The 24598-nt window shown below is 36.9% G+C and overlaps 1 protein-coding gene across 1 annotated transcript in view; it reads right to left on the reverse strand.

Moving 5' to 3' along the window:
- The window catches only part of LOC101739427 (rho guanine nucleotide exchange factor 17), a 143825-nt gene that overhangs the window by 86168 nt on the left and 33059 nt on the right, over positions 1-24598 (reverse strand). Inside the window, exons 2-3 of the mRNA XM_012694881.4 lie at positions 18740-18847; positions 15464-17489 (exon numbers count right to left, since the gene is read on the reverse strand). Of these exons, the coding sequence (XP_012550335.2) occupies positions 15464-17489; positions 18740-18804 (2091 nt within the window). The 5' untranslated portion in view covers positions 18805-18847. The remainder of the gene's footprint in view (positions 1-15463; positions 17490-18739; positions 18848-24598) is intronic.

Here is a 24598-nt window from a genome sequence, read left to right on the forward strand (position 1 = left end):
ATAACGAGCCGTTTCGTAGCTACGGATTAGTTGTCGCTTTGTTTTAATAAAAATATTCGCTTCACAATCTCTTTATATGTGTTTTAGCCCTAAAATGTGTAACTATTGTAAATGTCGAGGTCAAAGTCCCGATAACTCTATTGCCAAAAATATATAACAGGCTTAATTCAGAGGTCACACGACACACTTATAAAGAGACATCATTCAGGTATGAAGCGTGAACAGATAGACATTAGAGTTCACCTTGATGTGCGAATGAAGCGTTGATAGCTTATTACGCGTTGTCGACTACGACGAAGAATTCTACGAACGAACTAAGCCATAGACAAAGCCACTCAGAGGAACCGGCTTCCACTGAGTTTCTCGCCGGTTTTTCTGAATGGGTCGCTATTCCGATCCGGTAATAGAATCAGCAAAGCACTGCTCTTGCTAAGGCTAGTGTTAGCAAGTTAGCAATTCTTACCTACCGAACGATTAGGTTAGGTAGGAAAAAAAAAAGTAGGCATCGGCTTGGCTTTGCCCCTGGCATTGCTGAAGTCCATGGGCGATGATAACCCCTCACCATTAGGTGGGCCATATGCTCGTCTGCCTACGAGGGCAATAAAAAAAAAGGTAAGGAAAAAAAATTGGCTATGATGTTTCTACATTTTCCTTACCAAATTAAATGTTTTCTGCTACATTTTCTTTACTAGATTTAGATGACCCACGACTCTCTGTAAGTTGAACGTGAATGCTGACTGCAGCTTGAGTCAGCACGACTATAATTAAAACTGCTTTAACTGTTTAATCTCGCGTTTTTTTATCAGCTTATTACAGGAAATTCGATTGCTTAATACTTTTCGTGGTCACGGACGACTCGTGAACACCAAAAAAGATACTACCTATTACGTGCTAATTTTCGTAGCACGTGCTATGTACGTATTTCCTTAGGAGAGCTCACGAATACTCAATAAATAATTTTCGCGTTTTATCTTTTAAGCCAAGACAACCTCCATCTAAAACGACAGTTAAAATTGTAGTAAAATCGGTTGTCTGTAAAGTCGGTTTACTGACGATAGTTGAACGTGACAACGTCATAAGAAAATACTGATGGAATGGTTTCATTTTTCAATTATCGCAATTGTCGTTGCTATAAACAATTGACACCACATTCACTTTTCACTGAACTTCATACTTGACGAAAACATGTAAATGTATTGTATAGCAGCTGTCCACGCGGATGCATCGCTCACTCAAATAGGAGAGAGACAGATGTCGAACGCTGCCGAACGCGGAGGCCGATTGTGTCTCTTTGTCGCTCGTTGTCGGAACGCCTCAGAGATAGGTAACGCCGCATGAGTCATGTTTTTTCGTGCGTGCAGCCGGCTCCTTCGAATTATAAGACGTCGTCACGTAAAAAAATTTTTTAGCTCATAAACAAAACGTTTTAATTGTGAAATTCGACTAGCAATTACAGAGTCTAATAGTATCATGTTAGACTGAGCTCCGAAATTACTTAGTAAATAGGTTATCGGAAATTTTAGTCTCCGATGCACTCTAGTCAACTGTAATGGAAGTTTCTAATGTCGTTAAAATTTTGAAACGATTGGATGCTGTTATGCAAACGTGCGCGTATGACGCGTTCCGTGTCCAATGCGTCGCCTTTTATTACGACAGTAGCTTTAACCCGCGACTCCGTCCGCGTGGAAGTTACTTTGGCATAACGCTAAATTTTACCACCACTTTATTTACGAAGAAAGTAAAAATATTTTTGAATTATAGAATTTTAAGGAGCTATTTAAGCCCCTACTTTGGAACATTATTTATTGGTGCTCTCCACTTGTATTGGCCTTACCGTAATGTCATATAACCTATAGCCTTCCTCAATAAATGGGCTATATATCACTGAAAGAATTTTTCAAATCGGACCAGTAATTCCTGAGATTAGCGCGTTAAAACAAACAAACTCTTCAGCTTTACAATATTAGTAAAGATAATGATTTGAATACTTTATTTCTACCGTGAAGCAGTAATGCGTTTCGGTTTGAAGGGCGGGGCAGCCGTTGTATCAACGTATATCATCATATCTCAAGGTGGGTGGCGCATTTACGTCGTAGATGTCTATGGGCTCCAGTAACCACTTAACACCAGGTCCGCTGTGAGCTCGTCCGCCCATCCAAGCAAAAAACAGGCATGACTATTTTACAATGGCGGCAACTTTAGTGTGTTCCTGGCATTAAAAGTATCGATGGGCACACTGTTCAAGCCCCACGCACGATTTTCAGCAGTCCTAGACTAATGCTTAGACACAGTCCACTGAATTCCTCGCCGGATCTTCTCAGTAAGTCACGTTTCAGATCCGGTGGTAGATTCTGCGAAGCACTGCTAGCTAGGTAGGGCTAGTGTTAGCAAATTCACCAGGCTGAGCCCCATGAGCTTGCCTTTTCTCTCGGTGAAACTGTTATAGCCCCACGAGATTACCAGCATAGGTAGGAAAACAAAAAACAGCAGACACAGAACCTACTTACTTCCTTTTCAGCATCATGTGGGTGGAATTTTTAGTTAGTAACGTAATATATAATAACTTTTTTTTTAAAAACATGTCAGTAAACTACATACGTTGAATCAAAAGATGGAAGAATACTACACAGTAAAATGAAATAAAAATATAGTTTAATATATTCAACCCAAATAAAAAACCCTCGAGACTGGATACAAAGGCGTAATTATATTAAATCGTCCATGTTGTCGACCCGCATCAGCAAAGTTTAACACACAGCTCCGTCTTCAAACTGGAAACAATATTCGGATGGGTCCTTAATGTTTAAGTACGTCCAACTACCAGCTTATATTATACACTGATAGATGCTGCTTAGTCGACAGTATACGATGTCTGATGTGTTTTGAATTTAAAGGCGTTACATATGCGTATAAATATAGACATCACCAACAGCCCACAGTCGTCCACTGCTGGACATAGGCCTCTCCTAAACCACACCACTGAGCCCGGTCTGCGGCTCTCCTCATCCACTTCTTGCCGGCCACCGTTCGGAGGTCATCGCACCACCTAGCCAGCGTATAAATATAGACGATTTTATTTATTTATTAACAAATACTCTTTTCTACAGCGTTTCAAAAGAAATAATGGAATACATTTCAAATTTCAGAACTTTTTAGTTAGTAGTTGATCTCATAGAAAATAGAGGTAGTGGTATTTACGGTGTTGCAAGAGAAGAGAAGAGATATATAGGCTTAATAGTAGTAAGCTAATAGCATACGTAGCATAGCATACGAAGCGTAGCATATATAAGTAGCTAATACTAGTAAGCTTGTTTGCCCAACTACAGAATAATAATTAAAAAAATCAAAGATAAATCTATGCAAAATGAAATGACTCACAAACGCGCCCACCAAAACGTTTCTCTGTACGCTGATTCCAGATTTAAAAAACTCATAAATAATAAAGTAATCGTGGAAAATAAACTCATTCTATTTTCGAATGTCCCCATTTGACAATTACATTAAAGAGTGAGTTTGTTTTGTGCGTCAATTGTAACGAGCAATTAGATGGATATGTTACATGAATTCTTGTTGTTTCTGATTTTTTTATTAATGAAAACTAGAGCGAATGCATAACTTATTAAAATTATGACTTAAGTGTTATATGTCAGTTTCTTAAAAGTATTAGACTGCTATGTGACGATAGTCTATATTTATTGTTGTTAAGGTAGTTAAAAACAGAATTAGCAATTTAGAAAGGGTAATCAATTTTGGGTTATTTTATACAAATTATAATAGATACACGCAGTCAGCTAGCTCAGTGTTTATTTAACAATTTTTGAAGTTATACTTCTTTAGGCGTGTTATGAAAAATTGATGAGAGTGAAATTTTACGATGCGCGCGCACCGTGACACAAAATTAACAGAATGAAGTTGCCCACTAAATCGCTCATTACAATACGACTGACGTAACTTGGCGAGTCTGAATATAGCCGCAGGTGAATTTTCGCGCGTGTACACTAGTAAAAAAAAGTGTTATTAGCATTCATTTTTTAGTAATATAAATGAAAAAATTCTGATTTAATATAATTCATACTAAATATTATTAAATTGTTATCATTAAATATTTATTATTAATTATTTAATATTAAAAAAAAAAAAATTAATAAAAATAAAGTATAACTTCTTACGCGCGTACACGCACCCTTTTTTTATACTAGTCTAGATACAGTCTAATTGGTTTCCTTGTAGGCCAAAGAATAGAAGTTAAAAAAATAAAATCATGGAAATACTTTCCCTAACCGTGTTGAAGTATTTTTTAGATATTCAAGCCCTCATAGTATTTTTAGTTATTTTTACGAAACCGACAGCCTTAAAATGTAGGTACTCATTTTCCTTCTTTTTTTATTACTTAGATGAGTGGACGAGCTCACGGCTCACCTGATGTTAAGTGGTTACCGGGGCCCTATGTGACCTACAACGTAAATACCGCCACCCATATTGAGACATGAGTTGTAAGATCTCACTTTTTAATAGTACAACGGCTGCCCCGAAATATGCTACAGTACTTACTGGACTGCAACATGATTAATGGGAATAATTTTGTTATTTACTTTTTTTTTTGCTTAGATGGGCGGACGAGTTCACAGCCCACCTGGTGTTAAGTGGTTACTGGAGCCCATAGATGTCTACACCGTAAATGCGCCACCCACCTTGAGATATAAGTTCTCAGTATAGTCACAACGGCTACAGTATAGTAAGGTCTCAGTATAGTTACAACGGCTGCCCCACCTTTCAAACCGAAACGCATTACTGGTTCACGGCAGAAATAGGCAGGCTGGTGGTACCTACCCGTGTGGACTCACAAGACGTCCTACCATCCGTAATTACGCAAATTATAATTATGCGGGTTTCATTTTTAGTACATGTTATTCCTTCTCCGTGGAAGTAAATCGTGAACATCTGTTAAGTAGGTACGTATTTCATTGGAAAAATGGGTACCTGCCGGCGAGATTCGAACACCGATGCACCGGACGGACGTCTTATCCTTTAGGCCACGAAGAATTCCTTACAATCATATTTTGAAAATTATATATTTTAAACTACTTATATAATACATTATATACGAACATGCATACCTACACGTGTAAACACATAAAAATATGCGCATACAATTACAAATATGAATGGACATATTATTATGTACCTTTAACGTAGATTCCATAAATTTTTTTTTTTTTTTTTTTTTTCCCCTACATATTAACTAGTACCCTAAGAAGCTATTTCAACTACGCCCGACGGGTAGATGAGCTCACGGGCTCAACCTGAGAGAATTTGCTAGCACTAGCCCTAATATGCCGTATTTTAAGTATTTTTTTTATTGCATATTTGGGTGGACGAGCTCACAGCCCACCTGGTGTTAAGTGGTTATTGGAGCCCATATACATCTACAACGTAAATGCGCTACCCACCATGAGATATAAGTTTTAATGTCTCAAGTATAGTTACAGTAGATAAATAGATGTTACTATTTATATTTCATATGATCCGCATTTAAAACATTGTTTATGAAGCCTCATCAAGCTCAGTCTAGTTACGAGCGATCGTCGGGCTTTAATCGTGAGATATGATAGATCGCGAAACACACTATAAACTGTTATGCAATTCTAATGCCTATTCCGAATGCATTAAGAGTGCATCAAACGCGAAACCAAAACGCAGGCGGGGTGCACGTCGATAATATTGCACACCTGCTCTTGTACTGCGCAGTCGACAGTTTCAAGAAACTATATTATGTTTATTACATCGGCTGCGCTCAACCCCACCTTAACTGCAACTTAGCAGCTAGTTTTCAGATTGAATAACTGAAATCTCGTCTTAAATCGATGAACGAATGCACAGTTTGTGTGTGTGTGTGCGTGTTTTTGCAACACTTTCAAACACTTAATATTGTTTTACGTCACTTTTTATTTAGAATAACACGAATCTACGTCATTTCGTTTTGTTTATTTTAATAACATTCCAAATACGCGTAAAACTGATCACAACAAAAGAATATATTATGCTTTCTTATTTAGATGTTAAATAAAAGAGCACGCCCGGTCACTAGAACCTTACCGCCGCGCCGATTTGCCTTGAAGCGGTCATGCGTAGAATATAGGATATATTATACAATAAAACTGATTTTTCGACTCTATAATAGGTTGGGTAGCTCCGGCAACCACTTTCAACCGGGTAATTTCGGCTTCACTGCCCTTCCCGTTGGAGAACTCGATCCCAAATTATAAAATCACTACATAGTATAAAACAAAGTCGCTTTCTCTGTCTCTATATCTGTCTGTCGCTATGTATGCTTAGATCTTTAAAACTATGCAACTGATTTTGATGCGGTTTTTTTTAAAAGATAGAGTGTTTGAATAGTAAGGTTTATATGTATAATAACATCCATTAAATAGTTGAGAAATCAATAGTAAATCACAGTTTCCGAAGCGAAGCGAGGGCGGGTCGCTAATAATACCTAATATAAAATGGTTTAACATCTTTTTTGATGTTAGTACCTACATGAAGTAAAAAAAAATCGATAAACGTATTTAAGTAAATGCTTGTAGTCTGAATTAGCGAAAAAAAAGCATAAACAAGAACGGTCGTATTTATTTAGGGTTCCGTGTCAAAAATTATAAATCCATCAACGTTAAAATTGAACGGTCCGACTGTCGCAACGTAATAAAAATAACCCGATCTCCGAATGAACCTATTCTATTTAGTAGGTTAAAAGGTACTAAACTGAACGTTATGTTGATATAATTAGTTTCAAAACTGATGATAGATTGAATTGTGTACGATCTTTTATTTTATTTTATTTTCATTGAAGTAGAAAATGTTCTATTTTGATTTACGTTATGTAAGCTTCCTGTATATGTGTGTGCATTACGAAATAGTTGATGGATCAGATTAATCATGTTATATTATTATAATGTTTTATAGTTAAATACACATACAAATACTATATTTACAAAATAAATGAATGCTTTGTTGGTTCCTAAGATATTTTTTGGATGCTAGAACAGCTCATAGCTCGAAGCCACTTTCGGGTTTCGATAGATCAGACACGTGGGGTAAGATTTGCTAACAGATGACCGAGCACTTCCAATGGAACCTAACAGCTCAAGGTTGGTAGCTCTGGAGAGAACTCAACGGGTTAGATGTCACATGTCAAAGAGTTCGTAGAGTTATTCTTGACCCTTCAGAAAAGTTTATGTCAGCGATCCTGTAGGTTTAACTATTCTACTTTTCACCAAAAACCGATAATTATCTCCAGTAATACCGTTCCATTAACACAAACGGATATTAACTGTTTGCCGATGACGTTTATACAACACTACGGAACCCATTGACGAATCACATTTATTGTGTCATATGTAAACATTTGGTCGGCGCCTAGATTTAAAATAAATAAGGACGGAGCCGTTTATTGCGCACGTTTCGACGCATGTTGGAACCGCACGACGGTTTAAAAATAACATTTTGCAAATGCATAAAAATTTTCGTCGCAGACAACAAAAAAAGACGCTCTTAAATTTAGCTCTTATTAAATGTGACGAAGAACGATATTATCGTTGACCGAATATAGATATTTGATAATCTGATTAAAATGCAATTAATTACATTTCATTTCTACGCATGGATAAAAAATAGATTACATAAAACTTAAAGTCAAAATCGAACGAGGGAATTCTTTGGGAATCTTCTAAGACCGGTATTTTAAAGATTCTTAAAACCTTAATGAAGGAAATTCAAAATTATAGCTATATATTTTTACACTGCGCGTCAACGAAATTCTACCGTAATGACTGATGACACAAGATTCAAATTTGTTCATGTACTACATGTACCTACACTACTCTACATTTTCTTTTGTTCTGATTGTATAAAAAGAAAAGTCTATTTTTTTTTATACATCGACGAATGAAACTTCTAACGTCCGTGACCACGAAAATTGTACAAAATACAAAATTGTACAAATGAAAAAGAAAATGGTCGAAAATTATGTAACGAAAAAAAAAAGAGATTAAATCGTAAAAGTAGTTTTTAATTTAATTAATATTCTGAAGAAAAAATAATTATCCCAAAAAAATTATTAATATCACTAAAAACTCATCTGAACTAGTGACTAAATAAAAAAGAAAATCGATTAAGAGATACAGGAGAAAATACCTAACTATTTTATCGCGTAATTAAATTACTATACAAAGACAAAATATCAGATATCTAAGAAAATATCACGTTAGTGGATATTAAATTCCGTTCCAGTAATATCAATTTTCCTCATCCAATTTTCTAAGTTCACTTAACGCGGAAACTTTTCAAGCGAGTAGGTCGATAAAGAGCACGAACTTTGAATCACTATCTATCTCCCTCTGACCTGCTCTAAAACCGCTAGTTTGAACAGGAAAAGAATATTTAAGTGATGCGAAATAAGATTTGAGATTTTCATATCATAAAATGCTTTTTATATTAAAAAATTTCAGTCGAGAAATATTTACTCGCCTTGTTGCTTTGATGCTGCAGATATAAAGAATGCTATTCGAAATTAATTTTTTTCTTGCAAACGAACAGGTAAAATTATGTTTTCGTATTTATTAAGAATGAAATGATCTTTTTGTGTTAAATTTCGTTTCGTTCTTTTGTTAAGAATTCAAAACTTTTCTATCTACGCTATAAATATTCATTTGATAATGTTATCAGTAAAAGAATCCATTATATAAATATATTAGTAGCTTAAAAACTTTTTCATTTGCTAACAATAATAAGTGTCGCCCTATATATTTCATGTAATAAAACGGAAAGCGTTGATAAAATACAATTACCTAATTATCTATACAAAATGATCTATACTTTTTTATACAATTGAAAACCAGCCTAAGCCCGAGGTCAATGGACTCAGCTGACACGGGTCGGTATCGGCCAGTCTTATTCACTCTAACGTGCGGGTACACCAAAATAAACACACTGAAACAACTAGTATTTGTGTCTATACCTAGGCTGATTAAATACCACCAAATCATCCAGTCATGGAAATTCGACCACACTAACATTTGACAGTTTCGATTTATGTATTACTACATTTTCTCCCATAGATACAACTCACTGAGTTTCTAGATAAATATTCTGATCGCGTAGTAGACTCTGCGAAGCACTGCCCTTGATAGGGTTAGTATTGTTACGCACTGGAGTTCGGGATAAATAAATACTCTAGCGAAGTGCAAATTACTTAGAACACTCCCGGAACACCTAAAAATTCTTAATTCACTTTTTCCGCTTCGCTTCATTATGATCCGTTTTTCTGTTTACTGCTTCGTGCCATCTATGCAACGCTTTTATAGTCGATACGACATCCCTAGAATTATCGAGAGCATTCCTCACAAATCGAGTATTTTCGATGTATGTTTCCGCTATCTGATAATAGATGGCGTTGTACTTTTCGAGTGTTCTAGATGTTACTAAATTTTTTGATATTCGTTTCGGCTATTCGGCTATAGATGGCGTTACTCTAACCAGCGTAACAGTATTAGCAAATTCTCGCAGGTTGAGTCCGTGAGCACCTACCCGTCCGCGCGTATCTGGGATAGCCCCTTTAGCTACCAGTGAATAGGTAGGAGAAAGAAAAGCTACATTTTCTCATTAGCTGCCATATTATATAGCACTTTAGACAGTTCGAAGCAGTTTATGGTCAACAAAATTTAGAATTATATTTGAAGATAATTTACACAAAGGTAGATAATGTAATACTGTAATAACGGAACCCTATTTGAATTTTGACAACTGTTTTCGACATTTGACAGTCAACAGAATAAGATAAAGTACAAATGGCAAACTGGTTAATTTAAAAACCTATACATATTAAAATATAAATCAATAAAATTAAAGGTAATATAATAAAAAATACACAAAGTACATATAATAATATATACATACATATACTGTACAAGGATTTTGTAAATAATGAATTAATTAAATACCAAACAATACAACCAGCGGATATTGCTATAAAGCCCGTATAATTATTTGACTTGATTTAACAACTGGCAGATCGCATACCCAGAATTTGTTGTTATTTCCATCAAGAAGTCAGAAAAGTAAGCGGTTATATTTAAAGGCTAACCGCCCACCGGTTCCTTGTCACTCATATTGAAGTCTCACTTGAAGGGCACATCATAACGATCATCAAACATAGTGGAAAACAATTCATAACAGGTCAAGATAGTGAATGGAAAAGATTAGTTTGAGATTCCAGACCCAACATCAAAACGAATAAAAGAGAAACTCAATGTAAATAAATTAGAAAAAAATAAAATCGATTCCAACAATCGTTTCTACTTCAAATCGATATCGCACTGTTACCGGTACGCCCTGATCTAAATAAAGACATAGTATCTTAAAACATGACTCATCATTTGAGTGTTTCAATGAGGGATTTATTGTGGACGTTCGCTGTGCGAAACCATCGACATCGGCCGACGTTGGCTTCGTATTAACGAGAATTGATATTTCGTTTTGATTTTCCTGTTCTCATATTTTGCATTTTGATTTGAACCCTGAAAACTCTATACGTTATTTTGCGATGTTTTTATTTGAACTAGAGGTCCCGCAGTAGTCGAAATTCGACTATAATTAATTGCAATTGTAAGTTTGTACACTATTAAGGTTGTATTTTATACTTCTATAATCACATATTTCGCCAAGACTACACTATAAAAAATATTAACAAAGACAAACAATATTTAATGTATTCTCAATTTGACAACAGACGTCAAGAACATAAGGTTGACAATGAATAGTATGCATGCGTGTGTGCGTCAAATACATGGTATGTAGTGTGTGTAATGTTTTCTTTATTGATTTAATGTATCTTTTACGCATTATTTTGAAAAAATATTAGCATTGTGCACTTCTTCTCTATATTCTCTATAAGTGTGGAAAATTTCATACTCCTCCGTCCGCGCAATTTTCGTAAAAAGGGATACAAAGTTTTTGCTTCACGTATTAATATATAGATAACATGGTGACGTCTCGGTGGAGCGGAGAATATTCGAACAAAAACTCAGATTGCATGTTAAAATACAATTATGAAATTTACTTTATCTCAAAGCACACGCGACTCGTACATATAATGATAACAACTTTAGCTTTTTAACCCAGTGCTATAATTAGTAAGTAATGAACATATTATAGCAATAAGAAAATGCCCAATTAGTATCTCGCGCGAACCTTCTCAGTGGGTCGCGTTTCCGATCCGGTGGTAGATTCTGCGAAGCACTACTCTTGCTAGGGCTAGTGTTATCAAATTCTCTCAAGTCGAGCCCGTGAGCTATAGAATAGCCCAGAGCCCCCGGTTTTAGAAGTGAAATAAGTTATCCTCGTCTGAGTTTACAAATCTAAATTAGAACGCATTCGTTGATTACCATCAACAAATCATCAATCACTCGTCATATAACAATGATTTGTAGTTTCTAGCTAATATGCATAACTCAAGAAACACAGACGGTTGTCCCATAAGCTTAGGTAGAAAAAAAAAACATTTCATGATAATGATTGATGATTATTTACCGTTTGAAGGCACAGGAGACAGGACTAGGCACGACCTATCTGATAGTAAACTGTCACCGTCGCTCATGGTCATCAACAATGCCAAGGGCGCAGTCTAGCATAGTGTTATATATGAAAATATATAACACTTAAATGGAATTAAAACAAAATTAACATCCACACGCATACACATAGTATTGTTCAGTTTGACACAAATTTTGTAACAAAGAGTAATATGAGATTTCTAAGGAATAAATCTATACTAATATATATATCTACAGTGGTTTTTACGGATGTTCCGTTATAACTAGAGAACCATGCATCCGATTGACTTGAAACTTGGTATCCAAGTAGAAAATACATGAACTTAATGGATAGGCTAATATTTATATGAGTGTTGGGCTCCCTAATAATAATGACAATAAATAACAATGCTAATTTTAAATGCCCAGCGAAACGGGCCAGTACGGCTAGTTTGTAAATAAAGCTTAAAATAATATACCTATGTAGGTATGTACATGACATATACTCGGTCAAGTTCGTTTATCTCAAGGCCTTTAAACAAAACAATGATAACGTTGTACCAACAAGACGGCATGACGTAGACACGTTCTAAACACGGGCACCGACTGAAATTGATCCCTATGAAGTTTTTTTTCTACTTTTATAAATGAGACTTGAATGCCATGAATATAATGTTACCTATATTATTATTATTTTTTATGCAGTAAGCTGTCGTAAGACATGCATGCACAGTGTCCATTGAGATGTCCATATCAATTAATCTACAGTAGATCATAGTAGATCTTGAGGCACTTTTCTTCTGAGTCTTCTTGTAGTCATTTGGTTGTCCATTAAATGCTTAGCAAGGTTTTTCGGATGGGCTTCCAATCTTACACAATAGGCTTTAGCTATTTAGCTATTTTAGCTTTAGCTATTTTAAATTTTGGGTCTTTTTTAATTTAAATAACTCGGCAACACAAGATACGACGGATAAAAGTTTTAAAACTGTGATTACATTTAGAAATACATGAAGAAACATATCGTTTGTTTGCCATTGGACTGCTACCACAATAACTAATGCAATACCAGAAAATACTTAGCAGGGTCATTGACTTGACCTTTTTTAGAAACAATGCAAAATCTAGATCAGAAGATTACAAAACAATTAATAAAGAAGAACGACAACCGATTCCGAAACAAATATAAATTCAATTATCAGAAATAGCAAAGAATCTTTAGCGTTTCCTGAATGTGTTGCAATGTAAAACAACGTAGTATGTAATGCGCTTGTGTGTCGCTTTATACGCAGCATTGAACGTGTTTGTTATGTATCTATATATTAATACGTGAAGCAAAAACTTTATATCCCTTTTTACGAAAATTGCGTGGACGGAGGAGTATGAAATTTTCCACACTTATAGAGAATATAGAGAGGAAGTGCACAATGCTAATTTTTTTTTTTTAAATAATGCATAAAAGATACATTAAATCAATAAAAAAAACATTACACACACTACATACCATGTATTTGACGCACACACGCGTGCATACTATTTATTGTCAAACTTTTGTTCTTGACGTCTGTTGTCAAATTGAAAATAGATTAAATATGGTTTGTCTTTATTAATATTTTTTATAGTGTAGTCTTGACGAAATTTGTGATTATAGAAGTATAAAATACAATCATAATAGTGTACAAACTTACAATTCCAATTAATTATAGTCGAATTTCGACTACTACGGGACCTCTAGTTAGAAATAATTCCATATGTTGGTGTATTAGAAAGAATTTAATTTGGAAATATTACCGGGATAAACCGCTGCGGCAGTTGTCAGCAACTTCGCCTATTCATTGCAGGGACTAACCCTATACGGAGCATTGTTCAGAGCCATCGACCGCACGCACCATGGCGAGGTAACGCATCGCCAGGTCAAGCTCCAAGCTTCCAAGAAGCCGGCTCAATGTACCAGTCGTCCTTAACAGCCGGAGAAATAGATCAACGAAGTGACCTCAAAAGATCCAGCATGAAGCCGAGGTGATTTAACTGCTCAACCTTAAGGCAAACTTCTCAAACCAATTAGTAACACTAAAGCACTTTAAGCACTTAACTTAAAAACGAAAGTGACAACTTACTTACAAATAAAGTGATAACTATTACTTAAATAAGAAATTTTATCAATTCATTTAAATTTATGAATACCGGGCTCCATGTGCATTGTTCAAAAGTTTTGGTTTCACCGATTGAGCTGAGCGGAAAGCGATTTTGTAATTTAAAATAATAGAAGAATTAAAATCATCATGAATTATCAACCCTATTCCATTACCTTAATTGTAATTAACAGAAATCATTCTACAATTATGAATTAATATACTTAATATATCATTGATATTTGAATTCAAAAAGTATTTGGACTTGGACTAAAACACCATGTGTATTCAACAACTGTAGTAGAATGGCCTCGAGCAGGGAGAGATTGCGCGACATCGTGAGATGCATCAAGTCTGCCCCTTCCAACACTACATGACGATCACGATCAATCTGTCAAGAGTGACACGACTGAGAAGAAGAAGAAGAAGAATTCAACAACATGCGATTATAATTATTCTTCAACTACGTAGCAATATTCTGAGGCGGATATGCGTGGAAATTAAAGTTCCATTTGCATTTATTGGCGATAGATTCACCCTGAACGCGTAGATCGGTGTTACTATTCCGCTTATTTTTGTATGTAGAACAACCAACTTGTTATTGCAACAAGATTCAGACTTCATACTCTTAACTCAACGAGGCATAATTCATGTTAAAAACATAACACCAGGTATGAAGAGAGCTTGTTCAACTGTCTTTGCCAAAACAAATTAGATTCCGCGTATCGTTTGACTTAGATTCATTTTTAATTGGGTTACAAGATTCCGCTACGTTTGTATTCATCGCGAACGTTTGCCATTCAGAGAAAATATTATTTACACATTAGGCTTCCTTCGAAATCGTAAATTCAAGATTATTTTAGCCTAAAAAACGTTCCGCTGTTTTATAAACACGATCGTAACTTTCGGAAATATTGTTGAAAATATTTACGGTACTGGATTTAGCTTCAAACAACTATTCATTTTAATTCGAGATTCAGGATGGTCTGTACTAATTACATGTGCGCTTTGGAATGACAAAATGTCGTAGTAAGGCATGTTTAACGTTAGTGAACCTCGTCAAGTTTGAGCCCCGTGAGCTCATCTACTAGTTAAGGTTACGCTGAAATAGCCTCTCAAGGCTCTCAGCTTAGGTAGGAAAAAAAAAAGTTAATAAACCAAATCAAATTCAAATCGAAATCTTATTTATGCGTAATAAATAAATATCCCAATACAAAGAAATGTTTGCTTAAATAAATAAAAACATGGTTACCAAATTTCGTAAGGTATGCAACAAGTGCCTATTAATTCAATACTCTTTCTCTTTTCCCGTTCAAAATATCCTTGGCGATATTTACGAGTTTAGTAGTGACAGCATTAAAATAAGCTGTATCGCTCTTAACATTTTTAATGATTGCCTGGAGCATCTGCGATGTGAGTCACGCGACATTGAACCAAGAAATGTCGAGTAACATGAGAGTGAGGTTCAAAACAACGAACTGACATTGAATCTGATCGCAAATTAACAACGGACGTTTACAAAAAATCTTTAATTTTACTATCAAGAGCGCGACTGACAAAAAAAATCCTCAGTGTATAAACTTAAATAAACTTTGGCAATAACGCAAAATCGTTTGTTCTTACGCTATTTTCTGCTAAGATAAACATAACAAAATTTTGCTTTGTTGCTCGCATTGCGGATGTAATCGGGGTCAATAGTGACTGTACAAAGCAAGCTTTAAATAAAGTGCAATAAAAAGTACTTACATTGTGTTGATGTAGCGTCAGGATCACGTTGTCGAACGCTGAGGAGTTGGAAAGCGCCTCGGAGCTCCCTCGGAGGAGTTCAGCCAACAAGTCCGTGCCTGGTTTCACGCCAGCCAGTTTTGATGGTGACGAGGTTGCCCTAACGTGTGTAGGCCCACGACCCCTGCTCCCCACTGACATAGCACCAACACTTGTTTTACGACTTGGAACAGTTGCATCAGAAAAACTTCTTCTACCCACTTCCACTGAGCGACTCGGTGGAGCTTCTAAATTTTTACCAAAAGGTCCACGACAAAACTGCTGTCGTTTGGCTTCAACATCAGAAGTATCCGAAGGTGAAGCAGTTCGGTCACGAGAACAACTGTCACTATCGTTCACGAGAACAAGTGTCACTGTAGACGGAGAATCACCATATTTTCGTCTTGGTTGATATGAGTCATCGTCCCGCTCATCAGAACTTTGCTGGTAAAATCTAGCTCGTCTCGATTTAACTTCCTCTGAGCGAGGCCATATCGGAGCCATCGAATCGGACGGACTCGGTGGTCCGTTTGTGAACGAATCATCTGATTTATCACCGAGTATTGATGATGTTCTAGTTTCGGCAGATAAACGCATGTCTTGTAGTGATGCGTCACTGCTTTCGCGCTTACACCCGTTCAACGAAGGTGGATCTTCTTCTCCCCCCTCGTCGCTTGGTGTTGTTATATAAATTCCTTTCCGCCTTTTCGTTTTGTCAAGAGGCCTTCTTCTTTCTCTAGCACCTATAGGGGCTGGTGTGCAAGGATTTTGCACAGCAGCGAGCAGATTAGCAACTTGTTCACTTGTTATCGTTTCATCTTCTTTGTCTCTGTCTAGCGAACCGTCCGAAGCGCCGTCAGAACGGTGCAGTTCTTCATGAGGTAACTCCTTTGACCACTGTTTCACTATACACTCATATACCGGCACTGGTATCGAACTCGCAATATCACTCGATTCAACGTCAATTCCGTGGCTATCAACTGTCACAGGGAATTGCGAACAATCACAGTCTATATTGGCACAAGCATTTGCTGGAGGATCTGGTAAAGGGGGGAACGAAAATGGTTGATTGGGTTCCAAAGGTGAAGTTCCTTCACTGTGAGCTTGGGCACTGTCAGCTTGAGATCCATCACTTTCTTCGCGTAGTTCATGTAAGACACGCGGTGCCATCAACGCAGGCAGACTTCCACCAGCTTCTGACGGTCCTTCTTCTCTTACAGGTGGTATTCGTCTCGGCAAAGGATGGGTTAGCGACCGTGCACCTAATATTTTGTGGGGTCCATCCAAAGGTGGTGAACGACCTGCTGCAGACGCGTGGGTTAAAAGTCCTTCATCGGATCCAACTGCAGAGTCAACGGATGCCACTGAGGCTATCGATCCTTCTTCAGTTACATTTTCATCAGTTGCGTTACTAGAAGATTCTGTATCTAGTCGCGCTACGATTGGACTTGCTGCCTTTATAGTCCTTTTTCCGAAATCGAAGGCAGACGGCTGACGCTTCGACTCTCGATAATATTTTTCTTGTGCAAAGTCACCCTGTGAAAAAGACGCGCTGCGATACGGTATAGTTTTCTGAGCGTATGAACCTACAATAGATCGAGGTTCAACGCGCACCAAAGTGATGTTGTCTGCATCGAATTCGTCGCAACGATCAACGGAGGCTCCTCGCGGCGGGCTGTGTCTGTGGCGCAAACGCGGCGGCGGTACTGGTGGCAGTACTGGTGCAGTGTGCGGTGGTGGCGGAAGCGGTGGCGGCGGCGGGGGCTGGTGCGGTCGCGGCCGTAGCAGGTCGGTGAGCGCCTGGAGGCGCTGGTGGCGCGAGGGCCGCTCGTCTCGCGAGCCGCGGCCCAGGTGGCGTTGGATGCGATCCAGCGTGCGTCTGTCGGGCTTGGCCCGGCCGAGGCACGCCGCCACCGCCTCCTCGGAGCAGCAGCGGCACGGGCAGGCGCGCGGCGCCGGAACACGACGCACCGAGTACCGCACCGCTCCCAGCGTCACGTACGGAGACCTGCGCACGCGACGCTATATTAGTTTTAGTTGCAGGAACGAGTACGCGCGCGAACCGCCGAAAAGCTTGGCGGCGAGTGGGACCGATTTAGAGCGGCCGAGCTTCCCCCGCGACTCGACTGTGAATTCCGAGAGGATTCCCCGCGACCCACTCCGACACGATTCTGGACTTAAATCCGACCAATATGACTATTGTAAAAGCTTTTTTTCGTGTAGCTCAAAATGAACAGCGCTACGCTAAAAACTTTTCAATTCTGTATAATATCAGTGATGAGGTGCAAACATTGGCGCACTTCTGACTACGCGGCAGGTGCCGGAGACAGACGGAAGACGCAAACTCTAAAAATAGGTGTATCTTCGTGATTTGGCGACATCGCGACCTCGCACCAATGTTTACAATTCTCAATCTTGATTTTTCCTGACTACGTTCCTAAAAACTTTTTATTCTCGCTACATTAAAATTAAAACTACCGTATATTCGCTATAAACGACATTTTAATTTTACTATTCAAATAAAAAAAATAAAAGGCAAAAGAAAGCTTTAGAAAAACAGCTTGGTGGGTTTCAAATGTAATTCTATCTATATTCTCTTACTAGCTGACTCGTCAAACGTTGTTTTTCTATATATAAGATTTCAAGGGAATTTCTGGTGTAGAAAAAAAAACGAATTTATTGTAAGTGTGTAAGGATGTGGTAAATGAGTGAAAGAGGCATGAAACCTCATTCAATCACAAAGCGCCTCGTTATAACAAACCAAAATATGTCCAATAAATAAAAAATAAACGTTAAAGGTCTTATTATCTCTTAGGGGTGTGAAAAATAGATAGTAGCCGATTCTAAGACCTACTTAACATGCATATAAAATTTCATAAAAATCGGTCAAACCGTTTTAGAGGAGTATGGTAACTAACATTGTGACATGAAAATTTAATAAATAAGACTAACTGACCCGGCAGACTACGTAGTGCCTCAATCGATAAATAAAAGACCTAAACTTTTGTATGAAATAAACTTAAAACAAACAAAAGGAATTCGTCCGACGGGGGACACATCGAAGGGAAAACAAAATGCATTTTCATATTTATCTACCTTTTAAACCTTCTCTGGACTTCCACAAATAATTCAAGACCAAAATTAGCCAAAGCGGTCCAGCCATTCTCGAGTTTTAGGGAAACTAACGAACAGCGATTCATTTTTATATATATAGATAGATTTCGGTAATTCTAATTGATTAGCTGTTGTATATGGTACCTGGTGTTTTCCCGCCTCCTGCGTGCGCCATCTTGCGGGGAACGCGAGCGCGCCTCGGACGCCATGCGGTCACGTGACCCCTAGCATACTGAATCCCCCTCACATGTCCTGCGAACAACAATGGATCATAATCATAAGAATCAACAAACTACTACCCAGACAAAGACAAGTGAAGTACTGATGGTAGGACCTCTTCTGACTCCGCGCGGGTCGTACCACGACCCTCCCTATTTCTGCCGTGAAACAGTAATGCGTTTCGGTTTGAAGGGTGGGGTACCCGTTGTAACTATACTGAGTCCTTAGAACTTATATCTCTAGGTGGGTGGCGCATTTACGTTGTAGATGTCTATGAGCTCCAGTAACCAATTAACACCAGGTGGGCTGTGAGCTCGTCCACCAATCTAAGCAATAAAAAAAAAGCGAGAAAAATTAGAAATCAAGGGTTAATTGTCTTTTACTGATGATAGACCGTATTGTAAGCCTGGGTTGATACTGGACTCTGAATCCCCCTCTCATGACATGCAAATAACAATCGATCATAATAATAAGAATCAACAAGCTACTACCCACAAAGACAAGCGAAGCAAGAAAGATTAGAAATAAAGGGTTAATTGTCTTTTACTGATAATAGATCTAAGACTTGGTTGGTTGGGTTACCTATTTCTAGTGCCAATCAGTTACGCGCTCATCTTTAAGAACTGATATTCAATCTCATGTCTGCTCCTGATAATGTTTACGGACTACAGTTACACAATATTGGCTACAATCATTCTGGTTAGTACAGCTACACCATTTTTTTTAATTACACACTTCATAAATCAATAAATAGCTAAGCGCAAGAATAAGTTTTATAATTATTGTATTGTAATGTATTTGGGTAATAAAATAAAATTATTGTTAAATAAGCTATAGTCATACAGAAACGCCATCTGTGATTATTTTCACGAACTAATTTGTCGGGCAATATTTTCGGCTCCAAACATCGGAGGGCGGGCGGTTCAATTCCATTGTTTTACGATAGAGGTCGCTGTATTGTGAACAACCAAATCTGGACAATAAAAAGTCGAAGGCGTTAAAATATCATAATATTTTCATAATTCAGTTCAATTTATTATTCGTTTTTTTTCTTTATTGATTTCGTACGCAAATAGCTTAAAACACATCAGATTTTGTTTGTTCGCTGTCGTATATAAGCCACGGCTAACCGGAGATTGAATACAAATCTATATAAATATACGTGAAGCAAAAACTTTGTACTGACTTGAGGAGACTTTGAGGAGTATGAAATTCCATAAATGATGCATAAATATTATGCATAAAAAATACATTAAATCAATAAAAAAAACATTACAGACACTACCATGTATTTGACACACATACACGCATGCATACTATTTGTTTATTGTCAAACTTTTCTTATTGTTCAAGTCTGTGGTCAAATTGAGAATAGATTAAATATTGTTTTGTGTTTATTAATATCTGTCTAAAGTGTAGTCTTGGCGAAATCTGTTATTAAAGAAGTATAATAAACTTTGACAACAGAATCATAATAGTGTATAAGCTTATCTTCTTTTTCTCCACCTTATCCCACTATGTGGGGTCGGCACAGCTAATTTTTCTCTTCCATTCTCTCCTATCAGCCGTCATCTCAACACTCACTCCTCTCTCTCTCATATCGTCATTCACACACTCCATCCATGTCTTCTTCGGTCGACCTCTTCCCCCTCTACCTTGCTAGTGTATAAGCTTATAATTTCAATTAATTATGCCTAGTCGAATTTCGGCTACCGGGGACCACTAGTTATTTTTATACGTCGCGTTTTGCTTGCATAAGCAACAGAAATTGCAAAACAAAAATACGCACTTAGTTAAAATACGAACGTCTAAAAAGAAACAATATCTAAAATTATAAATAACGTCGCAATAACTGAAAATGATTAAACAATACTAACAGCTTGGACATATTTAATAAATTTACATTATCGTTCATCCGAATTTGTGGTCGACATCAAAATAAATTCTCGTGACACGACCGGCGTCATAAAAATAAATCTTATCATTAAAGTGAGTACGCATAAAGTGAGCGAATGATAAACATCATGTTTACCGTATCCATTACTTTATAATGATTTCCTCAATCCTTGGTTAAATTTCGATGTTTTTAATTTAAAAAGAGAAAAATTATTCGTAATTCAAGAAACACTTACGCGGAAATAATAAATCGTTTCTTTTTTTTTGTTTTCAGAGATTACACTAACATTGTAAAGGAATCGACGCGATAACCTTTTGAATATTATAAAAAGGTACGAAGCCCATGTCAATGTCACTGTTGAGGTAAACAGTGTACCTACGGACATACAATGGACTTAATGGTAGATAGCGGTTTGGCTCTGCCCCTCGCATTGCTGACGTCCATGAGCGACGGTAACCACTTACTATCGGGTGGACCTCATGCTCTTGTGACTGTGAAGGCAAAAAAAAAACATACAAATCGTTATGTACGTAAAAAATGACGGCAGATGAACTGAAATATAGCAACGATCTCTGGACGCGACAATTCTTTGGATGATAGACAGTAAATTTAATTTTTACCTTCGTAATATGAGCACTCAATAGACCTGACGGATACTGAACATTGCCGCACACGGATACTAATCGTAAACTATTCACCATAAGCCTATTTTAAAGGAAGATATATTGCTTCCAAAACTATTAAAGAGGGCATTATAATATCTCCAGTTTCAAACGTGGACTGCGCACTTGCTATCTGCGATACCTCGCGATGAAAAACAATACACAGGCCATACATATTTTAGCTCGTTTTTATTCATTTAACTTCTGTCCAACTACCTCCCTGTTTGTGGTGCGAAGTAATCCAGTGTTTCGATTTAGTGTATAATTAATTTAACGATAAATTCACTAATACGTCTTTCGGAATTAGAAAAATAATAACCGATTTCCGTGAATTCTATAGGTACTTTTTCAAATGGCTATTTTAGGTTAGGCATTTAGGTTAGGTCTTTTATACAAATACTATTTTTTCGATTATTTTAAGACGAAATATATTATAACCAAATAGTTGATTTAAATCTAGAAAACACAAAATAATACGTAACTGTCTTTACTGTTACACCAATCCAGTGTGCTTACCGTCGTCTAGTGGAAATTCCTATCATCGCCATGGACATCAGCAAGGTCAAGTATACAGATATTCACTGTTTCCAACCCAGGAAATTTTAAGCAATTAAAGATGGTAGAATGCATGTCAGTTTTTGCATGAATAAATCCTACCACCCTTTCTATATTTGCCGCGTAGCAATTATACTTCTCAATTGAAAAACGAAACTCATGAAGTATCATAAAGTTTATCAGAGCAATAACAATATGTACATAAAAGTCGTGGCTACCCTCATTGCGTCAATCCCTTGTAGATCAGCCATTTTCCTATGACCTTTGTGTAATTAACAATTCATAATTAATATTATAAATGCGAAATGAACTCTGTCTGTCTGTCTATCGCGCTTTCACGCCAAAACTACTCAGCCGATTTAAATGAAATTTGGTACACATATAGTCTAGTCTAGAGCCTAACAAATGACATAGGCTACTTTTTAATGCGAAAAAAGTATGGTGAAGGATTGAAAGGGGGGATGAAATGTTGTATGAAAGTATCGTCATTTTTAGAGCTAAATAAATTTCTAACTTATTTTTTTAGCAGTGTATTCGATATAAATATATATGACACCTAAGCTTACAAATCAGAATAACACATAGGCTATCTAATATATAAAATTCTCGTGTCACAATGTTCGTTCCCATACTCCTCCGAAACCGCTTGATCGATGCTCATGAAATTTTTTATGCATATTCAGTAAGCCTGAGAATCGGCTACTATCTATTTTTTATACCCCTAAGTGATTAGGGTTGTCCACCCCTAACATTTTTTTTTTATTTGGACTTTTTTTTTTTGTTATATTGAGGTATTATGTGGTTGAATGAGGTTTTGTTATTTATATTATATATTTCCCTCATCGTTCACAGCACTACATACCTCTTTCACTCATTTACCACATCCTTACACACTTACAATAAGTTAGTTTTTTTTTTCTACACTTGAAATTCCCTAGAAATCTTATATATGGCAAAACAATGTTTGCCGGGTCAGCTAGTAATTTATAAAATATAGTGTGAATTACCAAAAATTGAACGATAAGTGCCAAGTAAGAAGGAAAAAAATCTGTCATCTGTGAGCTATTTTTGCGTGCGCCGCAAAAACGGTTGGAGTTACGCGTAAGTAATGTAAAATGGAAATGTTTTTTTTTATTGCTTTGATAGGCGGACGAACTCACAGCCCACCTGGTGTTACATGGTTACTGAAGCCCATAGAGATCTACGACGTAAATGTGCCACCCATCTTGAGATATAAGTTCTAAGGTTTCAAGTACCTATGGTTACAACGGCTGCCCCACCCTTCAAACCAAAACTCACTACTACTTCACGCTAGAAATAAGCAGGGTGGTGGTACCTACCGGCGTGGATTCGCAAGAGATCCAACCACCAGTTTATCTCAAATAGTCCTACAAAAAATCCCGTGACAGCATATATCTTTTATTTGTAGGCCATCATGTTTGATTATATTTCAAGGTGGGTGGCGCATTTACGTAGTAGATGTCTATGGGCTCCAGTAACCACTTAACACCAGATGGGCTAGTCCACTCATCTAAGCAATAAAAAAAATCGCCAAAATAGTGAACCATTAATAAGAAGAGGAATGATTAGATTTTTTGTTTGTTTCTTTCTATTCTGTTCTTTTTTTTATTGTGTTTGTTACTGTCAGGACTAGATTTGTATAAAAGGATATTCAATAAGATCCATAATAATTACAATCCCAAAGCGAAGCGAATAGTATTTGAATTTTTTTTTTTTTTTTAAATTCGTAGTGGAATGTAGCCTATTAAAAGCACGATAATTTTATTGAGAACAGAAATAAAATCAAGTTATAAATTATGAATCCTCTACAAAAAGAAGATCGACGACATGACTAAATAAAACATTTGAAAGGGTTTGAGAAACGGAATACCAAAACAGTTTACTATGTGAGATCAAAGGGTCTAAAATAAACATAAGGAGTATTTCATGCAAACGAAAAATCAAAGTGGATTGGCGTTCTGGAAAATACTAATAAAAAACAAGTGTGGCACTCGGGGACTGCCGCGGTAAAGCTATTGCATAGCATTTTTTATCAACTTATGCAATTATAATTAGACAATGATAATTTAATATTAAAACAATAATAAAATAAGACCACGCTATATTTATAAACATTAACAAAAGCAAAACATTAACTGTCCCCTTCACGCTCATATGCTAGACCGCGCGAGAGAGAGATGGGCAGACTTTTCATGATGCGCATGCAGTGCGACGTCACGCTGCGCGCTTATTCACAAACACTACACAAGCGCAACGTGTGAATGTATTGAACGCGAGCTACATGGTAGGCGGAGTGGGGGTGTTAGGTTTTATTTTCGTTACGGAATTTCTTGATTCAGTCGCCGCGCTCAAAGCTCGTGATAAAAGCTATGCTATAGCTTAAAAAATATTTTAATAAGCAATCCTGATAGAAACCCTTAGCTGTAGGATAGAGTTTGGTTATCCCTGTAATTGTTGACGTCCATAAGGACCGTTAAATGCTCACCATAAATTCTCATTCAATACTCATTAAATAAAATAAATCGTTGTACACTATAAAAACCTAAGATTATAATAATATAAGCTAATTAAAAAAAAAGTGTGCAATTCACACGTGGTAGAAGTGAAACCTTCCAAAATTAAAATACAATTATCCTAAACGTCTTAAGT

This window comes from Bombyx mori, chromosome 7, assembly GCF_030269925.1.
Source record: "Bombyx mori chromosome 7, ASM3026992v2".
NCBI classification, from domain to species: domain Eukaryota; kingdom Metazoa; phylum Arthropoda; class Insecta; order Lepidoptera; family Bombycidae; genus Bombyx; species Bombyx mori.